This window comes from Polyodon spathula, chromosome 8, assembly GCF_017654505.1.
Source record: "Polyodon spathula isolate WHYD16114869_AA chromosome 8, ASM1765450v1, whole genome shotgun sequence".
NCBI lineage: Eukaryota > Metazoa > Chordata > Actinopteri > Acipenseriformes > Polyodontidae > Polyodon > Polyodon spathula.
The window spans coordinates 10,912,497-10,932,915 of record NC_054541.1 but is presented as its reverse complement, the minus strand read 5'-3'; the positions used below and the strand labels follow the sequence as shown (position 1 = coordinate 10,932,915).

The 20,419-nt window shown below is 43.3% G+C and overlaps 2 protein-coding genes across 6 annotated transcripts; one reads left to right on the top strand and one right to left on the bottom strand.

Moving 5' to 3' along the window:
* Positions 1 to 259: 259 nt before the first annotated feature.
* Positions 260 to 15,606, top strand: mybl2b (v-myb avian myeloblastosis viral oncogene homolog-like 2b). Of its 5 annotated transcripts, XM_041256732.1 has the most exons (15): positions 260 to 522; positions 1,715 to 1,802; positions 2,060 to 2,131; positions 2,596 to 2,688; positions 2,916 to 3,136; positions 3,538 to 3,685; positions 4,560 to 4,619; positions 4,968 to 5,204; positions 12,266 to 12,583; positions 12,680 to 12,822; positions 12,999 to 13,098; positions 13,425 to 13,532; positions 14,047 to 14,163; positions 14,494 to 14,634; positions 15,359 to 15,606. In XM_041256732.1, exons 1-15 carry the CDS (start codon positions 503 to 505, stop codon positions 15,485 to 15,487), a joined length of 1,995 nt encoding a protein of 664 aa, XP_041112666.1. In that variant the 5' UTR covers positions 260 to 502; the 3' UTR covers positions 15,488 to 15,606. The 5 variants fall into 5 exon arrangements, with proteins under 5 accessions (XP_041112666.1, XP_041112667.1, XP_041112663.1 ...); XM_041256733.1 differs by lacking the exon at positions 4,968 to 5,204; XM_041256729.1 differs by lacking the exons at positions 12,266 to 12,583; positions 12,680 to 12,822; positions 12,999 to 13,098; ... (2 more) ...; positions 14,494 to 14,634; positions 15,359 to 15,606 and adding exons at positions 6,088 to 6,282; positions 6,857 to 10,901.
* Positions 15,607 to 18,786: 3,180 nt separating this feature from the next.
* On the bottom strand, positions 18,787 to 19,715 carry LOC121320187 (E3 ubiquitin/ISG15 ligase TRIM25-like). Its single transcript, XM_041258440.1, has one exon. It carries the CDS (start codon positions 19,702 to 19,704, stop codon positions 18,787 to 18,789), a length of 918 nt encoding a protein of 305 aa, XP_041114374.1. The 5' UTR covers positions 19,705 to 19,715.
* Between the last annotated feature and the right edge of the window lie 704 nt (positions 19,716 to 20,419).

Here is a 20,419-nt window from a genome sequence, read left to right as displayed (position 1 = left end):
TCGGGAGAATTCACATGGGTAGTGATTGCGCGCTCGGGAGAATTCACATGGGTAGTGATTGCGCGCTCCGGAGAATTCACATGGGTAGTGATTGCGCGCTCCTGAGAATTCACAGGGTAGCGATTGCGCGCTCCTGAGAATTCACAGGGTAGCGATTGCGCGCTCCGGAGAATTCACAGGGTAGCGATTGCGCGCTCCGGAGAATTCACGGGGTAGCAAGTGCGCGCACGACTGACTCAGTTCCTGTTCCCTTACGCGCGCTAACGCGTAACTCCAGGGAAAGCTGTGTGTACGCTCGGCGCGAGATAGGAACTGTAGTTAAGAAAAATAAAGAAATAAATAAAAAAAAGCAGACTGGTTGCAGAAAAAAAAGCAAAACACCTTTTTTATTAGTATAAAGTGAAAAGGAGCTAATTGAAATCTTTATGCACTGGGAGGCTGCGCTTGCTGCACGATTGCTGTTTGGGGTTTGTTTGGACACTCGGAAGGCAGCGAGGAGGAAATGTCCTGGTGGCCGCGCGGGTAAGAAACCCGGGGGTTCATTATGTCAGAGTGTTTGCAATTCTGTGAATTTTTTTTAAAGGCCTAAACTTATGAGATGAATTGCATGAGCAGTTTTTTTTAATGCATTTACCACTGTATCTTTTAATTCAAGTATTCTAACTCTCTTGTTGTTTTAGGAAAAGTCTTTGTTCTGCTAGTATATCTGCTGTAAATCAATATTGTTGTTGTTGAAAAAGTCTACATATACTGTCGGCATATCGTTTAATAAAAATATGTAAAAAAAATATTTAACTTGAACAATTTGCATAATGTTAATACAGTTTGCATTATATCTACGGTGTATGTTTTATATGTATTAGTAAAACATATTTCCTCCCCAGTTATACGAGTCATCTTAATTTGAAATGTGCCACAGCCTTTTTAGTTGTAACCGAGTTATTAAAAAAAAAAAAAAAAAAAAAAATCCCATTTGAGAAAAAGCTAGTTTGTATTCGGTTGCTTCTTTGTGTGTCAGTTGTACACAACAATGAAAAAAAAAACCGCCTAATTATATTCTTCTGCTGTGAACGAGCGGCAAATTACTTATGTAAACCCTTTTTGATAGTAGAACGGAGAACAGACAATACACGTATTTCAGTGTCGTGTATTACTTACAGCTCGGAGAACATTGCCAAGCAGAAAACGGTTTTTAATTGCATGCCAGCAACAGAATCACTGTATTGTAAGTTTTTGTGAGTTCTGTGCAGAACCTCCTCCAATCTATACGACTTTCATATCACAGACATTCGAAAGGAATACTTGAGCAGTTTTTATACAGTTTAAATATTCTGTGTCTCATAATTTTAAATGCAGTTCTTTAAACCACCAGGCTCTGCAGACAGTAGCCCCAGATTGCCTTAAGACTGGCAAAAAGGCCTCGACAGTAGGTGATAGGCATTGTTTGCTGTTCTTCCAGAAAGGCTTATGGAGAATGCACAAGAGAGCAGTGCGGTTTAAAAGAGGGCGTCAAACGATTCGTCCTTGCTGTTTCCCTAAAGAATGGTAAAGATGCAATCCTTCTGCACTTGCATCAGATTGAAACTAAGTTTTAGGAAACTAACTGTAGGCAGTGGCTTTTACTGCATGAGATGACAAGGTCAAGCGCCTGGGACTGGGGTTCTTATCACCCCTCTGAGATGTGTCCTGACCCCCTCTTTTGATGTTGTTGCAGTGAGGAGGGCGAGGAGACTCAGTACCAGGACACGGACTCGGACGTCCCAGACAGCGGCAAGGTCAAAGTGAAATGGACACAGGAGGAGGTGTGTGTGTGTGTGTCTCTACTAGGGATGGGCATTTCTGTATATTTTAAAAATCAAATAGACTTAATTTACTAAACGACTACTTTAAATCAACGTGCCCCTTGAATGGAGTATCCGTATGAACGATTACACACGCCCATCCCTAGTGTCTTCCAGTAGTATATGTCAGTAAAAGCAGCTTGTTTTAAGACATCTGCTAAAATTGCACAATGTCTAATTGCCAGAGTTTTTTTTTTTTTTTTTCTCTGTCTTTCCAGGATGAGAGTCTAAGAGGTTTGGTTCAGAACTTTGGACAAGGAGACTGGAAGAGGATCGCCAGCTTTTTGACGGTAAGGCTCTGCAACCAAACTGAAAACAAGGAATCGAGATGAACTGGCATTCCCTAGCCTGGGGTGCATATCCTTTTTCACCAGGATAGAGCCCACCCATCTGTATGCATTGCTCTTGCAAATATCTAGATATATCTGTCCAGTTGTGTTGAAACCTAGTTTGGACATTCTGTAGCACCATTGAGAGGAGCAGAATGGGGGGGATATTTGGAGGTTCCTGTTTTCTGCCAAACCTTTATTTACATACAGCAGGTGTAAGACGTGGTGTTCTGCTTTTTCTTGATACTGAGTGGTCTCATTTTATATTTACAACTGGGATGTTTATTACTTAATACGTATTGTATTCAATAAAAAAAGTAGTTTACTTACAGGCTTCTCACGATGTTCCTGAAGGTGTGGTTGTAAGTATGCCAACGTTTAAGAATGTCATTTAATGGATTCTAACATAGCGCTATATTGTTCAGAACCGAACAGAGCAACAGTGTCAGCACAGGTGGCTGAAAGTGCTCAATCCTGACCTGATCAAGGGGCCCTGGACCAAGGAGGAGGATGAGCAGGTAAGTCTGGGGAAAGGAGGGGAGAGTGGAGGCTCTGGGATTTCTCAATCACTGATTTAAGCTTTGCCTATTGGGAACAGATTGATTTATATCCAGCTCAGTTAGAGGTTCTAAGTCTTTAGTGCGAATTTATTCAGTTAAATTATAAATCCCGACCCAGTTTTCAGGCTGTCCAAATTTTCGAATCCACAAATGACATTTATTTTTCTTTCTTGTTATCACTTCAGGTGATAGAGCTGGTGAATTGCTATGGAACCAAGCAGTGGGCGACGATCGCCAAGCATCTGAAGGGCCGTCTTGGCAAGCAGTGCCGGGAGCGTTGGCACAACCACCTGAACCCTGAGGTGAAGAAGTCCTCCTGGACTGCCGAAGAGGACCGCATCATCTACCAGGCACACCGCGTGCTGGGCAACCGCTGGGCAGAGATCTCTAAGCTGCTGCCGGGAAGGTGAACCTCGTTGCACTCTCCGAGGGAACACATTATCAAGACACTTGGCTTGGTGGCAATTTGGCTACCTCTGTGCTAAGCGTCGTAGCTGTTTAATCCAGCTCAAGTTTGTTTTAAACAAATTTGTTTGCACTGGCTTATTCTGGAGCTGGATTGATTGGCCAATGGCTTTTAAATGTTTTATTTTTTAAAGATATATGTATATATGTGTATATATGTTTAGATTTAATTAATCTACCACGTGTGAAATTCAATTAATTAATTTATTTTTTAATCGCAAGTCAGATTCAGGATGCAGTATGCCTGGAATCTTGACATTTTAAAAGTGTGTTTGAATTTCTTTACCCTTGAGTTTTGTGAAAGGAATTCTGAAACCTTGTCTTTGTGCCCTGCTTCAACAGGACAGACAATGCAGTTAAGAACCACTGGAACTCGACAATCAAGCGCAAGGTGGAGATGGGCGTCTACTCGAGTGAGGACGATGTGCCTCTCAGCCAGCTGGCCCAATTAGAGGAAGGGGAGGTCACTACATTTCACGGGGATGACAAGGTGACTATTGTGTGAATGCATAATGACAGTAGCGTTCACCCATGCTTTGTTTCAGCTCATTGTATGGCATGGTCTTTCGTTTAGGAATGTTATTCAATTCCCAGTCACTGCCTAGCCAGAAGATAACAAATATATACAAAAAGTGTGTTGAGGACTGTAATAAAAAAAAGTGTGTTCTAGAAAGTTCTAGAAATGCGTTCGAGTTCATCTTTGCCCTTGCCCTATAATAACCCCATATCTTATATAACTTTTTTTTGTCACGTTTATATAACTTGTTTTGGTTAGAATGTTCTAGGGAAAGGAATAGTTTATTCAGATGGCCGAGCCTCGAGGGAGTGATCTGGCCAATTACTCTCTCGCATGCAAAAGTCTAACTTGGTAAGTTATAAAGGACGGGGTTCTCCTCTGCTCTGATGAGAGTCAGTCGTGAGGATTAGCACGCAGTCCTGTTCGGTAATTTCTTGGAGACAGCTGCTTTCTCTTACCAGGGTCGAAGGGCTCTCCCGATCCGCTTGGAAGGGTAAGAATTAGTTCAGTTGCGTCTCATGGATTGTATTGATCTGTGATTAATATAATCTTTGTATGTAACCTTGTTGGGTTGTGTCCCGTTAGGGATATCGTTATTCGCAGTATAGCATCTGTGTATGTAACTGCGTGTGTGTGTGTGTGAAATAATAAAGGACCTTTTAAAATTACTCTGTGAAGTAATTGTCTTATTTACTTCCACATCAACTTCCTTTTAAATTTAAAGTAATTAAATTTCACACAACAAGGACATGTACACTTTGTAAAATCTCTTATTTGGCTTTTCATGTCCGTGTTATTTCTCAGTATGTGTTAAGGTCAATAACCAAGCCCATGCTTTCACTTTCAGATGGCGAATCATTGTGATGTGAAGCTGGAACCAGATCAGGATAATCGCGATGCAAACCAGGTGAGCAAGGAATCTGCTGTGTTTTAATCCTATAAACCTCTTCATCTCTGCGCACTGCACTTCTATCTACAATCTTGCATCTCAAGTATATATTTGTTTACTTTCTCATTCTTGGTTTGCAAAATCTGAACTTTTTATACATGCATTTTATTATTATTTTTTTTTACATAGGTACCTTAGGATTTTGCAAGGGTTTTATGTAGATAGACATGTATATTACCTCTCATAATGTTGTCTTTCTGGTAGTTCTGCCCCCTTTTCCCTGCACTCCAAACACACATTACTGCAGCTCTATCTCTCAGACATCTTAACTTGTCTGTGTGTGTGTGTATGTGTGTGTGACTGTAGGATGACTCCCCTGATGAGTGGGAAGCCCCGGCCTCTACTTCTAATAAGAAAGGTGCAGCCGAACAGGGGGTAATACCCAAGACACCCCCGCCCCAGACTGCCGGACTGCTGACCCCTAAGTCAGAGCCCGATGCTTCGGGGGACCCCTGCCCCAGTCGCTGGGTTGTGGACAGTTCCGGCTTCCTGTCTCCCACACCCGGCCCCGCCTTCAAAGAGGCGCTGGAGCTCATTGAGGGGGTGAGTCTCACTGCAGGCCACACTGAGCAGGGCAGGGTGGGTTCCAGGGGAGTCTCTGGGAGGGGAGTGGTGGTGAAACTGCATTGCATAGAAATATTTTATTTTGCAAGAGAGAGTGTGTCTGGGTGTGGATGAGGGAATGCGAACACAATCGACCGTTGCCGTAAAATGGTGAAACATCTGGTTTCAAAGACCCAGATCAACACTAGTCTTGGATTACCTAATGGGATTTAAGGTTATCCAGGATTAGCACTATTGAAGATCTGCAAAACCAGCCATTCATGTCTATAAATCCATTAACGAGTGACTGGGAGAGTCTGGGCATATGAGAGTTTGTTTTTATTTTAAAGGGCAGACTTTTCTGATTGAATGTAGTGCTGTCTTAGTAATAGAGCAATTTTGAATTTATACAACAGATAGGTGCTCATCTTAAAAAGATCCAGTGGGTGAATCTCAATTAAAGGATTTTTTTCTTCTAAGGGACTAATGGAGGCACAAAAGAAAATGTGCACAGGCAGTCATCCCTTTAAAACACCCTGTTAGATTGCTTTCTGCGTGTCTTTACCAACAAGAGCCAAGCTTGCCCAGGAACACCATATTCGCTAATTGGCGACTGCTGTAACTTTCTGGTTTGAACCAGAGGGTTGAATCCTTACATTGTTCTCAAGCGTGAATAAAACTAAACACTTACGACAAAAAGTAGGCAACTGCTGCAGCTGTTTTGCGTGTACAACTACTTGTTTGTGTCTTTGTGTGTGTGGGTGAGCGAGTTCCTTTTTTCTATTTTTACAATGCACCACACCCTCATCGCTGTGGCGATGGGGGTGCTGGTGGGGATGGTTTCAATACTCTGTCTTGCAACTTGTAATCACTTAAATTACAGTCTTCTCCTCGCCCCAAACTGGATGCAAATAATGGGAGCGCTGAGAAAGATCTGAAGCTTCCGGATTCGCTGAAACCCTTTTTTAAAGACTTGAAACATCACGAAGGCGGCACAATCACAATGGCTTGCAAGCTCTGCCGTTTCCAAGTCCACTCGAAAGCAGGCATCACCTCCAACTTCCATCGGCACATCAAGGTTAGACCTGCCCCAAGCATGTTTTATTACTGACTGGAGAACCTGCAAACAGCTGCCGTTGTGAAGATGTGTTTAAAACTGTAGTTTTGTTTTTTAAGCAAGACGCATCGTTAGATAGAGCTGAACATTGGTGAAGCAGAATCAATTTGTTTGATGCATTTGCATTTTTGAATGATGTAAGAGAAATAGACATGCAATATAGAGTAATGTATATTTGTTAGTACTTTGGATTGCAACGTTTTGCGTATGATGTATTTTGGTGTTAACTTGAGGAATGAAAGGTAGTTCAATATTCATAGCCAGCCCTGTCTATTCAAGGGTTGTGGGACTGCCCTGCTGCTTACCAGCACAATTTGAATTGCTTCAGGAGCTGCTGAAGTTTTGTTTGAGCCATTTATTTTAAAAAAATATGTTCCTCCCATCCAGCTTATCTCGTGTCTACAGTCTACTTAAATTGGACTAGCAGCAGTGTTTGTTGCTTTGTTGTGATAATCTTTTATTGAACGATAACCATTGCTGACAATGTTCTCAATAGAATAAGACTTTTTTTTTTTCATGTTTTCTTTCCTTATAGACGAGGCACACAAGAGTTTTAGTGGAACAAAAACTGAAAATAAAAATCAAAAAGGAGCACCAGGAGAACGCAAGGAAGTCTGTTACTCCCCCACCCCATTCCCCTCCTCCGAAAGCCCATGAAGTGATCGTCCCCTTGGGCACCAGCCACCAGTCCAGGCAGAAGTCCATTACGGAGGCCATCTTGCGTATGATCGCAGAGGACATGCTGCCGCTCAGTTTTGTGGAAGGGGCCGGCTTCCGTAACTTCATGACGGTGGTGGAGCCTCGCTACCCCCGCCTGTCGCAGCGCACTGTCGGGCTCAAGCTGTATGATGAGGTGGAGAAGGGCATCAAACCCAACTTGATCAAGGACCTAAAGAGCTGCATCGTCACTGGAGGAGCTGACGGCATCATCCACACCACGCTGGACCTGTGGTCCAGCCGCCACGGTGACCACATGATTGGCGTGCAGCTCCACTACTTTGACGACGAGTGGAATATCCGTCGGCCCACCGTGGCTTTCCGCCACATCAGCCGGAAAAACACCACTGCAGCGCTGGCGAGGGAGCTGGAGGCAGTGCTGCTGAGCTATGGCCTGTTCCCTCACAACGTGGGCTATGTGGTTACCGGAGAGGCCAAAAGCACCATTGCTACCTACGACTTGTTCTGCGACTACCGCATGGCAACCTCAACTCAGAATAAAGACGTGGATGAGGAGGAGGTCTTGAGCTTCCTGGCTGACTTCTTCCCCACGGAAGACGAGGAGTTTGCAGACATCCAGTTTGGGACGCGAGTGGGCTGCATTGCGCACTCCCTGCAGCTGGTCATCAAGGAGGCCCTGAAGACCTCGCGGGTGGTGGAGAGCGTTCTGTCCCAGATCCACAACGTGGTGGCCTTCTTCCGCCGAAGTGCCTACTGGACAGAGGTGCTGACCAAGGAGTGCGGCGTCACCCTTGTCTCGCCTCACGGCCACAACCACCGCTGGAACTCCACCTTCATGTCCATTCGCAAGATGGCAATGGAGTCTGTGTGGGGGGCGGTAATGACCTTGCTGGCCCAGGCTCGCATTGAGGCAAAAGACTCCTCCAGCTCGCCACCGCCGGTCCGGGCCAAGAGAGAGCAAGTCCTAGACATCATTGGCCTGCTGGAGCCCTTTGAGGAAGCCACCCAGGTGCTGCAGGCTGAGGGCGTCACGTTCTCCCTCATTTTCCCTTCCCTCATTGGGCTGGATAAGACACTGGAGACCAGATCCACCAACTACTCTCATTTCTGCAAGGCTCTGCGCACTGGCTTGCATGCCAAGTTCCAGCCGTTCATCCTGCAAAGGGACCTGATCCTGGCCACTGTCCTGGACCCACGGATCAAGTTGCAGCCCTTTGAGGAGACCAAACGGGAAGCAGACCACGCCTTCTTGGCTGCACCCTCCAAGTTCCAGGCCAGGTCGGTGGTGGAGTCTGCTATGGGAGACCTGGGCTTCAGGGGGTCCACGGAGGAAGGGGGGCTGAAGCAAGAAGACAGCCAGGAGGAGGCCATGGAAGACCCAGATACGTCCAACACTTCTACCAGCAACCTCAAGCGCAAGAAGATCTTCAGCTTCTTCCAGCCTGCCACCAAGTCGGTCAAGCTGTCTGAGGTGGACATGTATTTAACGGAGGGCCTGCTGGACGGAGATGCCTCAGCGCAGGCCTACTGGAAGGAAGCTACTCGGTTCCCACAGCTCCAGAGCATCGCCAGGAAGCTTCTGTCTGTGCCTGCCACCTCAGGAGGCTTTGAGCGCCTCTTTCCAATTGCCGGGTGTATTGTGCGGGCGAGAAGGAGCAAACTGCCACCCCACACTACTGAGAGGCTCCTTCTTTTTAGGCAGACTGTTAAGGCTGGAGACTACAAGTAGCCCGAGTGAAGAACCATCCTCCACCCCCCCCCCCATTATTGAGAAATGTCTACTGCTGCGCTTAAATATTTAGCTATTCTGTTTTATAAGTTAATATGTACCGGTGACCCTGTCTTTTTATGGTATAGGATTGAGCACTTAGTTATGAACCTCAAACTAAAAGATACAGGGTCAACTACATGTTAAATTACTACTAACCCTCTTTTGTTGAAGTAACAGCACATCCTCTGTTTTTAGTAATTTCAAGCATATGAATTTTGCTCATGCCTTGGAAATGGTATGTGCCTGACAGGTTTTGGTTTAGTTGTTTTCTATTCACAAGAAGACGCTTCTTTTTCAAGATGTATGTGAATCGGTGGTTTTGATTGCCTGAATGGGATGACTTTGAGTCCCACTAATGCATATGCAAGACTATTATACACTTGGCCATTATTTGAAAAGTATTGAAAACTGAATACAAACGGAGATGTATTCTTCTGTTTAACACAAATCAAGAGAACAGTAATACAGGGACTGTCCTTACAGGAAACATTAATCCTCTAGTTGTTTGTGACCGTGGTTTATAGTAAAGTTGGATGCACAATTAGGAAATTAACAATACATTACTCCATGTGTTATAGCTATTCCTGCTTAAAAAATAAACATTTAGCCGTGAATGTTTGCTTCCTTTGCTGTGAAGAACAGTATTTTTGATACAATGTATAGTATTTGTTGCTCCCGCTGGTCAAGCTTCTTCTGGCAATGGAAGGGTGTTGTGATGTCAAAGCTGCTCAAATACCCCAGGTTTCAGTAAAGTGGATCCAAATGGTTTCCTCTGCCGTCTACGTTCCTTTGTTCTTAAAACGAAGCTTCTTTTGCAAAGCTTGCCCATAGTTTGTAGACAGCGTTGTATTTTCAATGTCATGAATTTAACTTTCCTTTTAGAATGAAACTTCTGTTGCATATACACACACAGAAAATGATCTAGTAGGCAACACATTGTATCGCTTGCAAATATTGTCTATAGAGGCTTGTTTGGGAACCCAATATGCTGCAGCTGGTGGCAAAGTATGATAATGCCAGTATTGGGGCAGTATGAACACGGGTAATATAGATTATTCTAATCATGCTGATTTACTTTGTGTAATGAATTGAATCATGAAAGTATGTTAAAGAAGCTTGTAAATAGGCAGTTTGGTGATAATACGCAAATTGCAATTTCGTCTTAACTAGAGTACAGTAATCTCGATTTGCACATTTAACTATATGAACTCTATTACTGGTAAATGATATTCTTTGTAGGACTTGAAGGCAGTATTTGTTTCACTTCCAAGCGATAAGTCTGGAAGATGCTGTCTGTTTTTTTCAGCATTGTAAGCCTGTGCTGTTTAACTCTGGAATGGCAGCCATACTGTTAAATGCATATTGAAGTAAATACTTTTTTATATTTTTAAAATAAAACAGTATACATGAGCCTTTCTGATTGGCTGCGGTTTCCTGTTACTTCCATTAGTTGTTGGGTATAAATGTCAAGACGCTTCGATTTTAGATCTGTTAACGTAAAGCAAACATTTAAGTGAATTTGACATCACACCGGTGCCCTTGAAACAGTAACATGATGAGTTCAGGATGTTCCTAACATGGCATGAGTAAGCATCAGATACAGAAACTTAATGATGTTGTTACTGTATTCAAGTCTTGCTGCTTTCACCCTGAAGACTAACCTCCATGCACACAGGGGAAGCCTTCACAGTAGAGAATTAAAAAGCTGGGCATCTCAGTATTTCTAAGCTCTCCACAAAGTGTAGAACCGAGCTTGATACTTCCTGCACCCCCAGAATTATGATGAGGTTTAGACAGAAACATGCTGGAGAAAATAGAGCAATCTGTCCTCTATAAAGTGATCTTTCTATGATCTAACGTTTGCAGCTTTCCAAGACTAAGTTGTGTCAAATTGAACAGTAGATGAAGGCAGTATTCTGCCCCTCTGCTTGCCAAGACCAGAGTCCCTTTTTTATTTTGTGGTCCCTCCTTGTGTGCATATATCTATATATAATATATATATATAACTCTGACTGTAAGGGTTGCTGAGCACTTGGGTTGTTCTCTAGTAAGGTTTTTATTCACTGACCTTTTCAATCATATCTGCTTGTCACATGAGTGCATTTTATTTTCTCCCAGCCATGTTGTAATCTGGTGGTAAAGGAAATAAATAAAATGCTGCTGTTTTTAAACTAACTCTCACTGTGTTTATTTTATACCCATATTTGGTGGTGCGTGGGGCAGGTTTTGCCACAGGGGTTCTTGCCTTGTCATTAGCCCCTTTCACAATGCTTTAACTATGAACAAAAAGAATAAAACCTATAACTCGAGTTATTTACTTTAAAGAACAAAATTATTAAAATTAACGTATTTTAATAAATGTTGGGGCGGAGGGGGGGGGGAAGGGGGGGGGACTGGAGTTTGTGAGTTAAAGCTTTGTGAACAGGGTGCACAGTTACACGATGGGGGGGGGGGGGGGGCAAAGGCCTGTTGCTTCTCCAGGCAGACTTGAAGTAGTTCTATCAAAAGACACCCCACACTTCAAGGAATGCTCAGGAATCGTTCTGTCTGTACCTCAGACACAGTTCTGAGCTGTTCACTTGGTTGATTGTCATGGTTCAGGACTTTTCACAATGTGTTGGCTTGTGTTTTAATTGGCAACAGCTAACAGTGAAACATCTAATGGGATAGTTAAGTAGGTAAGTAGAAATAAACACGACATCACAAGAATTTAATCCCCCCCGGCAAATCTGGAGTGTCTTCTTTGAAACGAGCAAGAGCCTCGCTGTACTACAGCACACAAGACATTTTATTAACTTAATTCTTTACCCTTTCTTGACCAGCTTCCTTCATGATTACTTGTTCAGATCCTGTACTCCTTGCTTCAGTTAATAATCAAAGGAATTAGTTTTACATACTGAAGCATCTCCAGATGCTTTAAAGGACAGAGCAGGGTGTAGCAGGTGATTATATTGTGGATAAACCATCATAATGTGGAACTTTGTGCTTTAAGCAAAGACATTTCCACTTTGCTTTGCAGGCTGCATGTCTTCTCTACATGAAGAATGTAATGCAGTACATTCTTAGCCAGCTTGAAGTGCCTCTGCTGAGCCCATGTTTATCACTGCTTGGGAGAACACAGGAGGCACTGGATAGAGGACTTTTACACTGAAACTAGCTGGTACGGTTCAATGATTCATTGAGGCTTACCACTGGGGATAACCTACGAAGCAAGCTTAGAGTTAAACTAATTTTTTAATGCAAGCCAGGTAGATATTTCATTAAGAGCTGGAGGTATAAACTGTGCCCTTCATATGTTATGGACAGTTTGCATTACAAGTGTAACTAATTTAGATGACTTCTATGATTTAGAAATGTGATATTGGGTGTATTTTACAAGGATAAGGAAAATTTTATGTTTGTGAGCCTTCAGAACATAATGCACAGGGAAAATATCTGGGTGGGAACAAGAGGTTACTGTAGCGCATACTTTATAATGACGTTCTGTTCTTCCAGGATCTGGAGGGTTGGTGTGACCTGTCAACCTTTGACCTCCCGGAGGAGCTGGTGGAGGAGGGCCCAGCCCCCGCTGATGTGCGCAGTCAGTTCCGCCTGGAGGGGAACGCGCTGCATGAGCTGAGCCGAGGGAACCGGGGAGAGCTGATTCCTATCTCCCCACGCTCGGCCATGGCCAGCACACCTCCCACCATCCTTGCCAGGCATCGGCGCCGCTGCATCACCCAGTCCCCTGGCATCGGGGACCTCGGCGACTCGGTCAACACAATGACCCCCAAGAGCACACCTGTCAAGACTCTTCCCTTCTCCCCCTCGCAGGTAACTCCCTGGTCATTGGAGACCACTAACAATCCTGCGGAACTCTCCCATGAATTCTGCTGCTTTGTCCATTGATCAGACTCTGTTTGTCTGTAGTTTCTAAACATGTGGACCAAGCAGGACACCCTGGACCTGGAGAACCCTTCCCTCACCTCCACCCCTGTCTGCAGCCAAAAGGCGGTCGTGACCACCCCACTGCAACGTGACAAGACCCCGCTGACGCAGAAAGAGAACTCTGTGTGAGTAAACCTCCAATGCGCACACGCAGAATAAGGAGGCACTTCCCCCTCCGAGTTCTGTGCAAGTAAAGGTATTGATCTGGTCAAGCCGATTGGAGCGCTGTCCCTAGTGGGTGGCCAACCAGCTAAAAGTTGCATCAAGATCGAATTTATTTTGCATTGTTTGTGTTTTGCAGGTTCATCACTCCCAATCACAAGTCTGATCTGGACAACACACCCCTGACCCCCACGCCTTTCAAAAACGCCATGGAGAAGTTCGGACACCTTCGCTCAATGGTAAGATGCCAATTGTGTACCTCTTCATGTCACCAAAAAGATCTAGGGACATTAAATGTCTGGTATTTATATACTTTGTTGGAAGGGTGGTTTCATTAAAGTGTAGTAATGATAACAATGAAATGGTTTACATGAATCCCCTTATGAGAGAACTAGTACTGGTACTTCAGTAGGGCATTTAAAACCCAAATGCAATAACAAGGTAAACTTTTTCATACTGTAACGAAAATCAGTTTTGCTTTATGTATACGTTCTGTAATTTGCTGGTGTGCCTTTTCCTTTCTGGATCGACGTTTATTCTTTCGCTGCCTTTGTTTGTCTGTCAGCCCCCAACCCCCAACCTGGAGGACCTGAAGGAGGTCCTGCGGAGTGAGGCTGGCATTGAGCTCCTGATTGATGACGAGAGCCCACAAGAGCAGAAACGCAAACAAGGGGTGAGTGGGGGGCATGCTGCATCATCTGCCCACATGAACTAACCAGCACTAGAAAGAATCTTCGTAGCACTAGAAATACTGTTTAGACAACTAATGCTAGAACAATTCTTGCCAAAACGATGCATATTCTGATTGTTTGTTTCCAAGTAATGGATGAACTAACCAATAGAAATCTAAGAAACAAAATGTTATGTTTTATATTCACTTTGGCATGATCAGACAACAGAAGCTGTTGATGCAGTCTGTGCCACTGTTGTTGCTTTGCAGAGTGTGGCACTTCACTCCACACAACACTGAACAATTGGTATTGGTCACTTTTATAGGACAGTTTTAAGAGAGATCAAAAATGAAATCGACTCATGTGCTTGTGAGGCACGGCTCTGGATAAATTAACAGTGAGGATTTGTGTCTGTCTGGAGTGCTGCAATTCCAGTACCTTTCATGAGAACCAAAATTAATATTTAACAATGATAATGATAACCTGTATAGTAACCCTTCTGGTTTCTCGCATCAGCATCGTCCCCCAATGAAGAAGGTGCGGAAGTCGCTGGCTTTGGACGTGACGGATAGTAAGAAGAGCAGCTCTATCAGGGTGCAGTCCTCAAACACCCTCCCCACACCAGATCTGCAGGTACACTCAGCCCTCAAACACCCTCCCCACACCAGATCTGCAGGTACACTCAGCCCTCAAACACCCTCCCCACACACTTCTAAAAATGGTCTATATCCAGGTCATATACTTTGCAGTGCTTTGGTGTGTTTTTGCAATCTGTCCTATACAGAGGAGAAGTGTTAGTGTTAGTAGACTGGCCTATCTGTAAATGAATTGAATTTATGATGTAGCACAGAAGCACTGTATATTTTGAAGTTATATGTACAGGCTTAGTATTTGTTTTCCCACGCTGTGATAAGACTAGCTTCCTGCCCTTGTGTCCGATTTGTGTGTGTGTGTTTGTTTCAGGAGGAGAGCCTGCTGTCTGCTTCCCTCGACACCTCTTCCAGCCTCTCCCCCTCCATGAAGAAGGACAGCGTGCTGGACCGAGCCTTCGTCCTGCCACCCTGCGAGAGCGACCCTGAGCCAAGCACCACCCCACCAATACCGGTGACGATTTAATACAACGCAATACAGTACAATTCAGGCTTGATGGTTTCAGGTTTTATTTTTGATCATGTGACGTCCCTTTAAACTTATTTTGAGCCAATTCTGTTTCCTAATTAAACTCAGAAAAAGCTGTTGATTACAAAATAATCTCGCTTGTTTTTACCTGTCGTGACAGATTTTCTTTTCAGCATAAAATACCCAGTAGAGTGTACACTGATAGCAAGTCCATCATTTAAAATCTCATTGTTTTTATAGCAAACCAAAAAAAAAAAAAAAATCTTAGTCTTTTAATTGGTAGTTTTCTCTTTATTAGGATGCAGAGACAGCTTAACAACTACTAATTAACATTTAAAGGGAGGTAGAAATTTGGAAAATAAAAACTGAAAAGTTCAAGCCTTGAATACAATGCAATATAATAGTGGTGTATGGGGTGAAAAAAAAAAAAAGTTTAGAAAACAGGTACAGTGCAGCTAGATTTGAAGATCACGACTTGCAGACCGGGTCGATCTTTATGAAAAGTCCAGGGCGCATGTTAAAACCTTTTTCTGATGAGCACCAGTCATGTTGAGCCCATTCAGAATCCACACTGATCTGACCAGGGAGCAGGTTCATTCTAGTCTTAGTGAGATTTATTGGTAAAGCATTCAGAGCAGAAGTGAGTGCACAGGATAGATGGAAGTGGACGTGTTCCCTCTTCTGCTCTAACCCCCCTTTTGCCTTGCAGATGTCTCTGGCCTGGGAGGCTGTGGTGTGTGGCCGGTCGAAAGACCAGCTCTTCATGACCGAGAAGGCCAGGAAGTACTTGCGGGCGCTCAAACCCGGCGCACCCAACCGAGCCCTGATCCTGTCCTGAATACAACGACCCTCCTAGAAGAGCCGGAACTGTCCTATAAACCAAGGGGGTGGAAGGGTCTCTTCCCTGAGAGTACAGCTTCCCAACCCTGGTCCTGGGGACCCCATGTATCTACTGGTTTTCATTCCTTAACTGAACCCTTAATTGAACTAACAATTTGCTTAATTAGATCTTTTTAATTGTTCTCAGCTCCTAAAAAGTTAGTTGAAGTTACTTAATTTTTTTTTTATAGCTAACTTGAAATCTGTAACTGTTTAAGAGCTGAAAACAAGTAAAAAGGTCTAATTAAGCAAATGATTTGTTAAATTAAGGGTTCAGTTAAGTAATTGAGAGCTCAGTTGGAATGAAAACCAGACGACACATGGGGTCCCCAGGACCAGGGTTAGGAAGCCCTGTTCTAGAGGATGTTGATAATGGGCTTTACTATGAAACGTTACTTATTTTTTAAGTGTCTTTATAGGTGGGGTTAATTGACTACCTTGTTTTGTTATTATTGTTTGAGCTTCTCTCTTGATTTGGAAGGGTGTTCATGTCCTGCATTTTGGTTCAGTGGCTTGTTGCAGAATTTAGAAGCTCGTTCCTGGCATGCTAAAGCATCTAAAATGTGTGTCTTTAGTTTAGACTGAGCAGTTAGTGCTGCAGTGATGTAAGCTATCTTAATTTAGCTGGAACAGCTTGGTGCTTCCACTGAGGTTAAGAGGTGCAAATCAGGCTGATTTCATGGCTTATAGGCAAGACCTCCATTGAAAACAGAATAGGGATTTAAGTGGTATAAAAAATAAAATAAAATCAGGGATACTGGGAAGCTCTGCTGATGGGGTCAAGCGCACTGGGTTCCAGGTCTGTCCGTGTAGACATGGTGCAGTGAAGGGGACAGCCTTGCAGGGGCTCAGGAGCAGGAGAGAGGCTGTGTGTCCTTCAGCTGCTTTGCTCCCTATGGAAATATGTAAACCAAAATAATATATAACTACAAAAAAAATACGACCACCAGATACCATATTTTGACAGTTTTCTTTGACTTCCCTGTCTGTGTGTACATTTATTGTCTTTCTGTTTACTTAATTTTATTCATGTTCCTTTCCTTTTGTTCTATAAGTCTATATATTTTTTTCTAATTGATTTTCATATGGCTCCAGGTTCAACAGCTGCTCTTTCAGCGGACTGTGTTGTGTGATACACTGCTGTTGCGTATTTTTAACTCTGTTGCAGTGATGAGATTAAAAGCTCTATATAAGTACATTCAAGCCTCTCTTGCATGTTGGTTAAATCAACCGCTTGCAGTGTTTGGGGTTGATGGTTTGTGCGGATCCTTACCCGTTACACACATGCCTGTACTTGTGCTGCTGCGTCTCAAAGAAATGAAACCGGTAATTGTAGTTACCTGAATGCATCAGGGTCCTGAGGAACACGTGGGCTCTTTAGGTCGGTCTACCAAGACCCACTGTAGGATCCCGAGAAGGGAGGACATGCCGTTTGCCATCTATCCTAAACAACACCCACTGCCAGGAGTTGCACAGTTGTAATTAGCGCCCAAAGCAAGAAGTCCTGACACGACTGGTAAAGCCACTTGTGTTGGGACTTCCTTATTTGGTGGTAATGAGGCACCTAAACATTTGTACTTCAATGTTGTATCATATTTGTTTTCTTTTTTTGGTTTGTTTTCCTGTGGCAGGGCTGTAACTTAAGCCTCAAAATAGCAATTGATTAACTGGGCACACAATATAATCATTCGAATAAATATCGATGATTGTACTGCCCACATACATTTCGCTCCATTCCTCCGCCCGGACGTGATTATTTCAATATCATTGCTGTTTAGTAAAAGCTTGTGCACAACAATTGAATGCAAGCGTTAATAACGCCTTTGGTAGGGTCAGGAAAAAAAAAACACATTCGCAACAAGCCTAAAGCAAGTTTAACATACTACAGTTGATAAATTTAAATAATCTTATTAACTATGCAGGTTACAAAAATGGAATTATTGAATCGATTATCAATGTATAGAATGGGGAATTGAATCGGTTTATTCGTAGCAGCCCTATTCTGTGGTAAGGCACAGAGCCACCTCCTCGCTTCACTTAAGCGAGCATGCCCTGTTATTTTTGAGTGATTTAACCCTGGCGTGCATCCTCTTTCTCAGCCAAAAGTAAATGTCAACTCTTGACATAACTGACACCTCCGGTGCCTATGGTACTGTTTGTAAGGTATGAATACTTCAAACTGTAGAACAACTCCCCTCAACACAAGCTTTGTGTGTTTTCAGAGAATACTGATAACTTTGTATGGACCCTTTCTAGAATGGTTTCCATAGACATAAATTCACTGGTTTTACAAAGTACTAATTAAGTTAAATTAAAAGTAGTAAATAAAAAAAAACAGATAGTTTGGTTTAATGCTGTTTATTTATAGAGGCATTTAGTATAAGTTGCTTCATATACAATATCATTTCAATAGGTTTATTACACTATAAACACCTGGTAAACATTACAAACACTGCACTAAAGCAACCATGTTTTAATCTGTAGGACCTTGTTAAACTGCTGTCCGGCTACAAACCCATAGTCCTTACACCCCCCAATAACCACATGCACTGGATACCACGTTTGTATCTGCATTGGAACAGATGTGGGCTGCTGAAATGTGTCACTCCGTGTATAATGTGCTCTTCAGAGTTATCCAGTCTGTTGGTGTTTTAGAGATGATCCAAACTGCAGGATACACTGGTTCTGTGAATGTCGTGTTAAACATGTGTAGGTGGACCCATCTGCCACTTACACTGTGAAACAACAGCGTTCCTGCATCATAATTCAAATGCACTTCAACTCTGATAGGTTGAGGCTTACACTGAAGAGTACAGATGCCCATATCAGAGGCACTAAGCTTCTTGTTGCTCCATTGCAAAATACACCAAGAGACTCCATTACTTTCCTAGTGCACTGCCTAAACCTGTCGTTACGAATACTTCCTAACAGACCCCCACACCCCACTGACACTCCCCAGTAGTTTCCACTTCCCAGCGATGTTCTCCTGATGAGAAGGCCTGGAAAAACAGAACTGGTTAAAAACTGGCTGTTTCACAGAAGTGATCAGCAGAAAGAACCAGGTTGGGGTGAACTATATTTGGATCAAAGGTTAGTTCTGGGGGGATTATCAATGTTTATAGACCTTTCTGTTTTCTTTGCAGTATCTGCTTGAAACTCAATGTTTTTCTTCTTCAGATAATCAAAGATTTTCTTTCTGTTTAAACACTTTGCAGTTGGTTCCATTAAAGGCTTCTTTATTGCTTCTGTTAGTTTTGACTAGATTGTCAGGAGCTTCTGAATGAACAGAAACTCATCCATTTCAGTCCAGACAGAGTCAGCTTGGAGCTGTGTGTGCTTCAGAAGACTCTGCTGCTCTGTGACTCTGCGAATGCTCTGCTGCAGACTCTCCACAACGGGGCGCTGTTCTGCTTCAATCGTTTCAATCACGTGTGCTTTGTAATTGGCAACAAGTTCAGCAAGGCTGTCTAACAGCTCCACGGCTTTCTGTTTCATTTCAGCGTTTGCAGCTTTAACTGCAGTTTCATTCTCGTTTGCCTTCTGCAGGAGGCTCTCAGACAGATTCAGTTTCTCTGTTATTTCTTTCAGCTGCGATTCTAGTATTAGTTTCAGTTCAGCATGCGCAGTTTTGAAACTTTTTACATCATGACTCTTGTGATTACCTTCAATGCAGCAGGAGACACAGATGCAAGACTTGTCATCAACACAGTAATACTCCAGGGGTTTGTCGTGCAGTGAGCATTTCCTTGCACTGAGGTCTGCCGTGGCGTCCACTAGAGAATGGCTTTGAAAAGTCTTCTTTTCCCCGTGTCGTTTTAGATGCAGAGCACACAGTGAGATTTCACATTTAAGGCATGTTTTCACTGCAGGCAGTGCGTTCTCTAAGCACATATCACACAGCACCTGATAAGCTGCGGTGCACTCACTTGATTTGAACCCCTCCACAATGTTGCAAAGCTTGAAGTTTCTCTGCAGCGCAGCTTTCCCTTTGTGTTCGCTCCGGCACTCAGGGCAGGTGTGCTGTCCTTCCTCGGCTTCTCTTTCAATCACCTCCCCGATACAAGAAGCACAGAAGTTGTGACCACAGGGCAGCACGACCGGCTCTGAAAAGAGCTGCAAACAGATCGGACAAGTCAATTCTTCTTGGAACAGACTTTCTGGTTTAGACGTGGCCATTGCGCTGCTTCCTTGCGTGTGCCTCACGAGACCACGAAAAGCTGCTTCAGTGTGTGAAAAGTGAAATGAAATTCGCGACACAGTGAAGTGTGGTCACTTTACTTTAAGCGCTTTGTCACTTCACATCATTGTTGCAATAATTTTTTGCCACACGTTTGAGCCTGTAGTAATCAACGTTACGAGGAAAAAAAATCCCAGAAACTCTTCAAATCTCGAGCACAATTATCTGGGTATTTTCGTTATGCCTGAGTGTAACTCGTGACAGTCCGTGGTTCTGACGTGTTGCATGAGCCCTTACGCACAAATATCGAAAGATTACAAGAAACGTAGTGGGCAGCAACGTGTTTATAACAACAAAATAGATGGTGCACAGGACCCGTAAGTTGTTTATATAGATGTTTATATCTTTTTTAAAGTTTTTTATCTACTTCAGTCCTTATGAAATTTTCTTACAAAAAATTTCATATTTAAACTCACTCATACATGAATGAAGACACGGTAAATTTTACAAACTAAACCTCCGTCAGGCCATGACAATAAGAACTTTGGAGGCCCCGATTTCTTAAAGAGTTTATTTGAGGGAGTTGTTCAAAGATGAACTGTGCAGAGATACCCAAGATGACGGGCTACAGGAAATAATCCTAAATGAAGGATACACTGGCTCTGTGAATGTTGTGGTGATAGTATGCAGGTGGACCCGTCTGCCACTTACACT

What these genes read in the sequence shown, in the direction of transcription:
- mybl2b (XM_041256729.1), top strand. Translation starts at nt 503, where the DNA reads ATGTCCTGGTGGCCGCGCGG. An exon ending in TCTAAGCTGCTGCCGGGAAG is followed by an intron (nt 3,137 to 3,537) that starts GTGAACCTCGTT and finishes CTGCTTCAACAG; the next exon opens with GACAGACAATGCAGTTAAGA. An exon ending in ATAATCGCGATGCAAACCAG is followed by an intron (nt 4,620 to 4,967) that starts GTGAGCAAGGAA and finishes GTGTGACTGTAG; the next exon opens with GATGACTCCCCTGATGAGTG.
- LOC121320187 (XM_041258440.1), bottom strand. Translation starts at nt 19,704, where the DNA reads ATGGCCACGTCTAAACCAGAAAGTCTGTTCCAAGAAGAATTGACTTGT.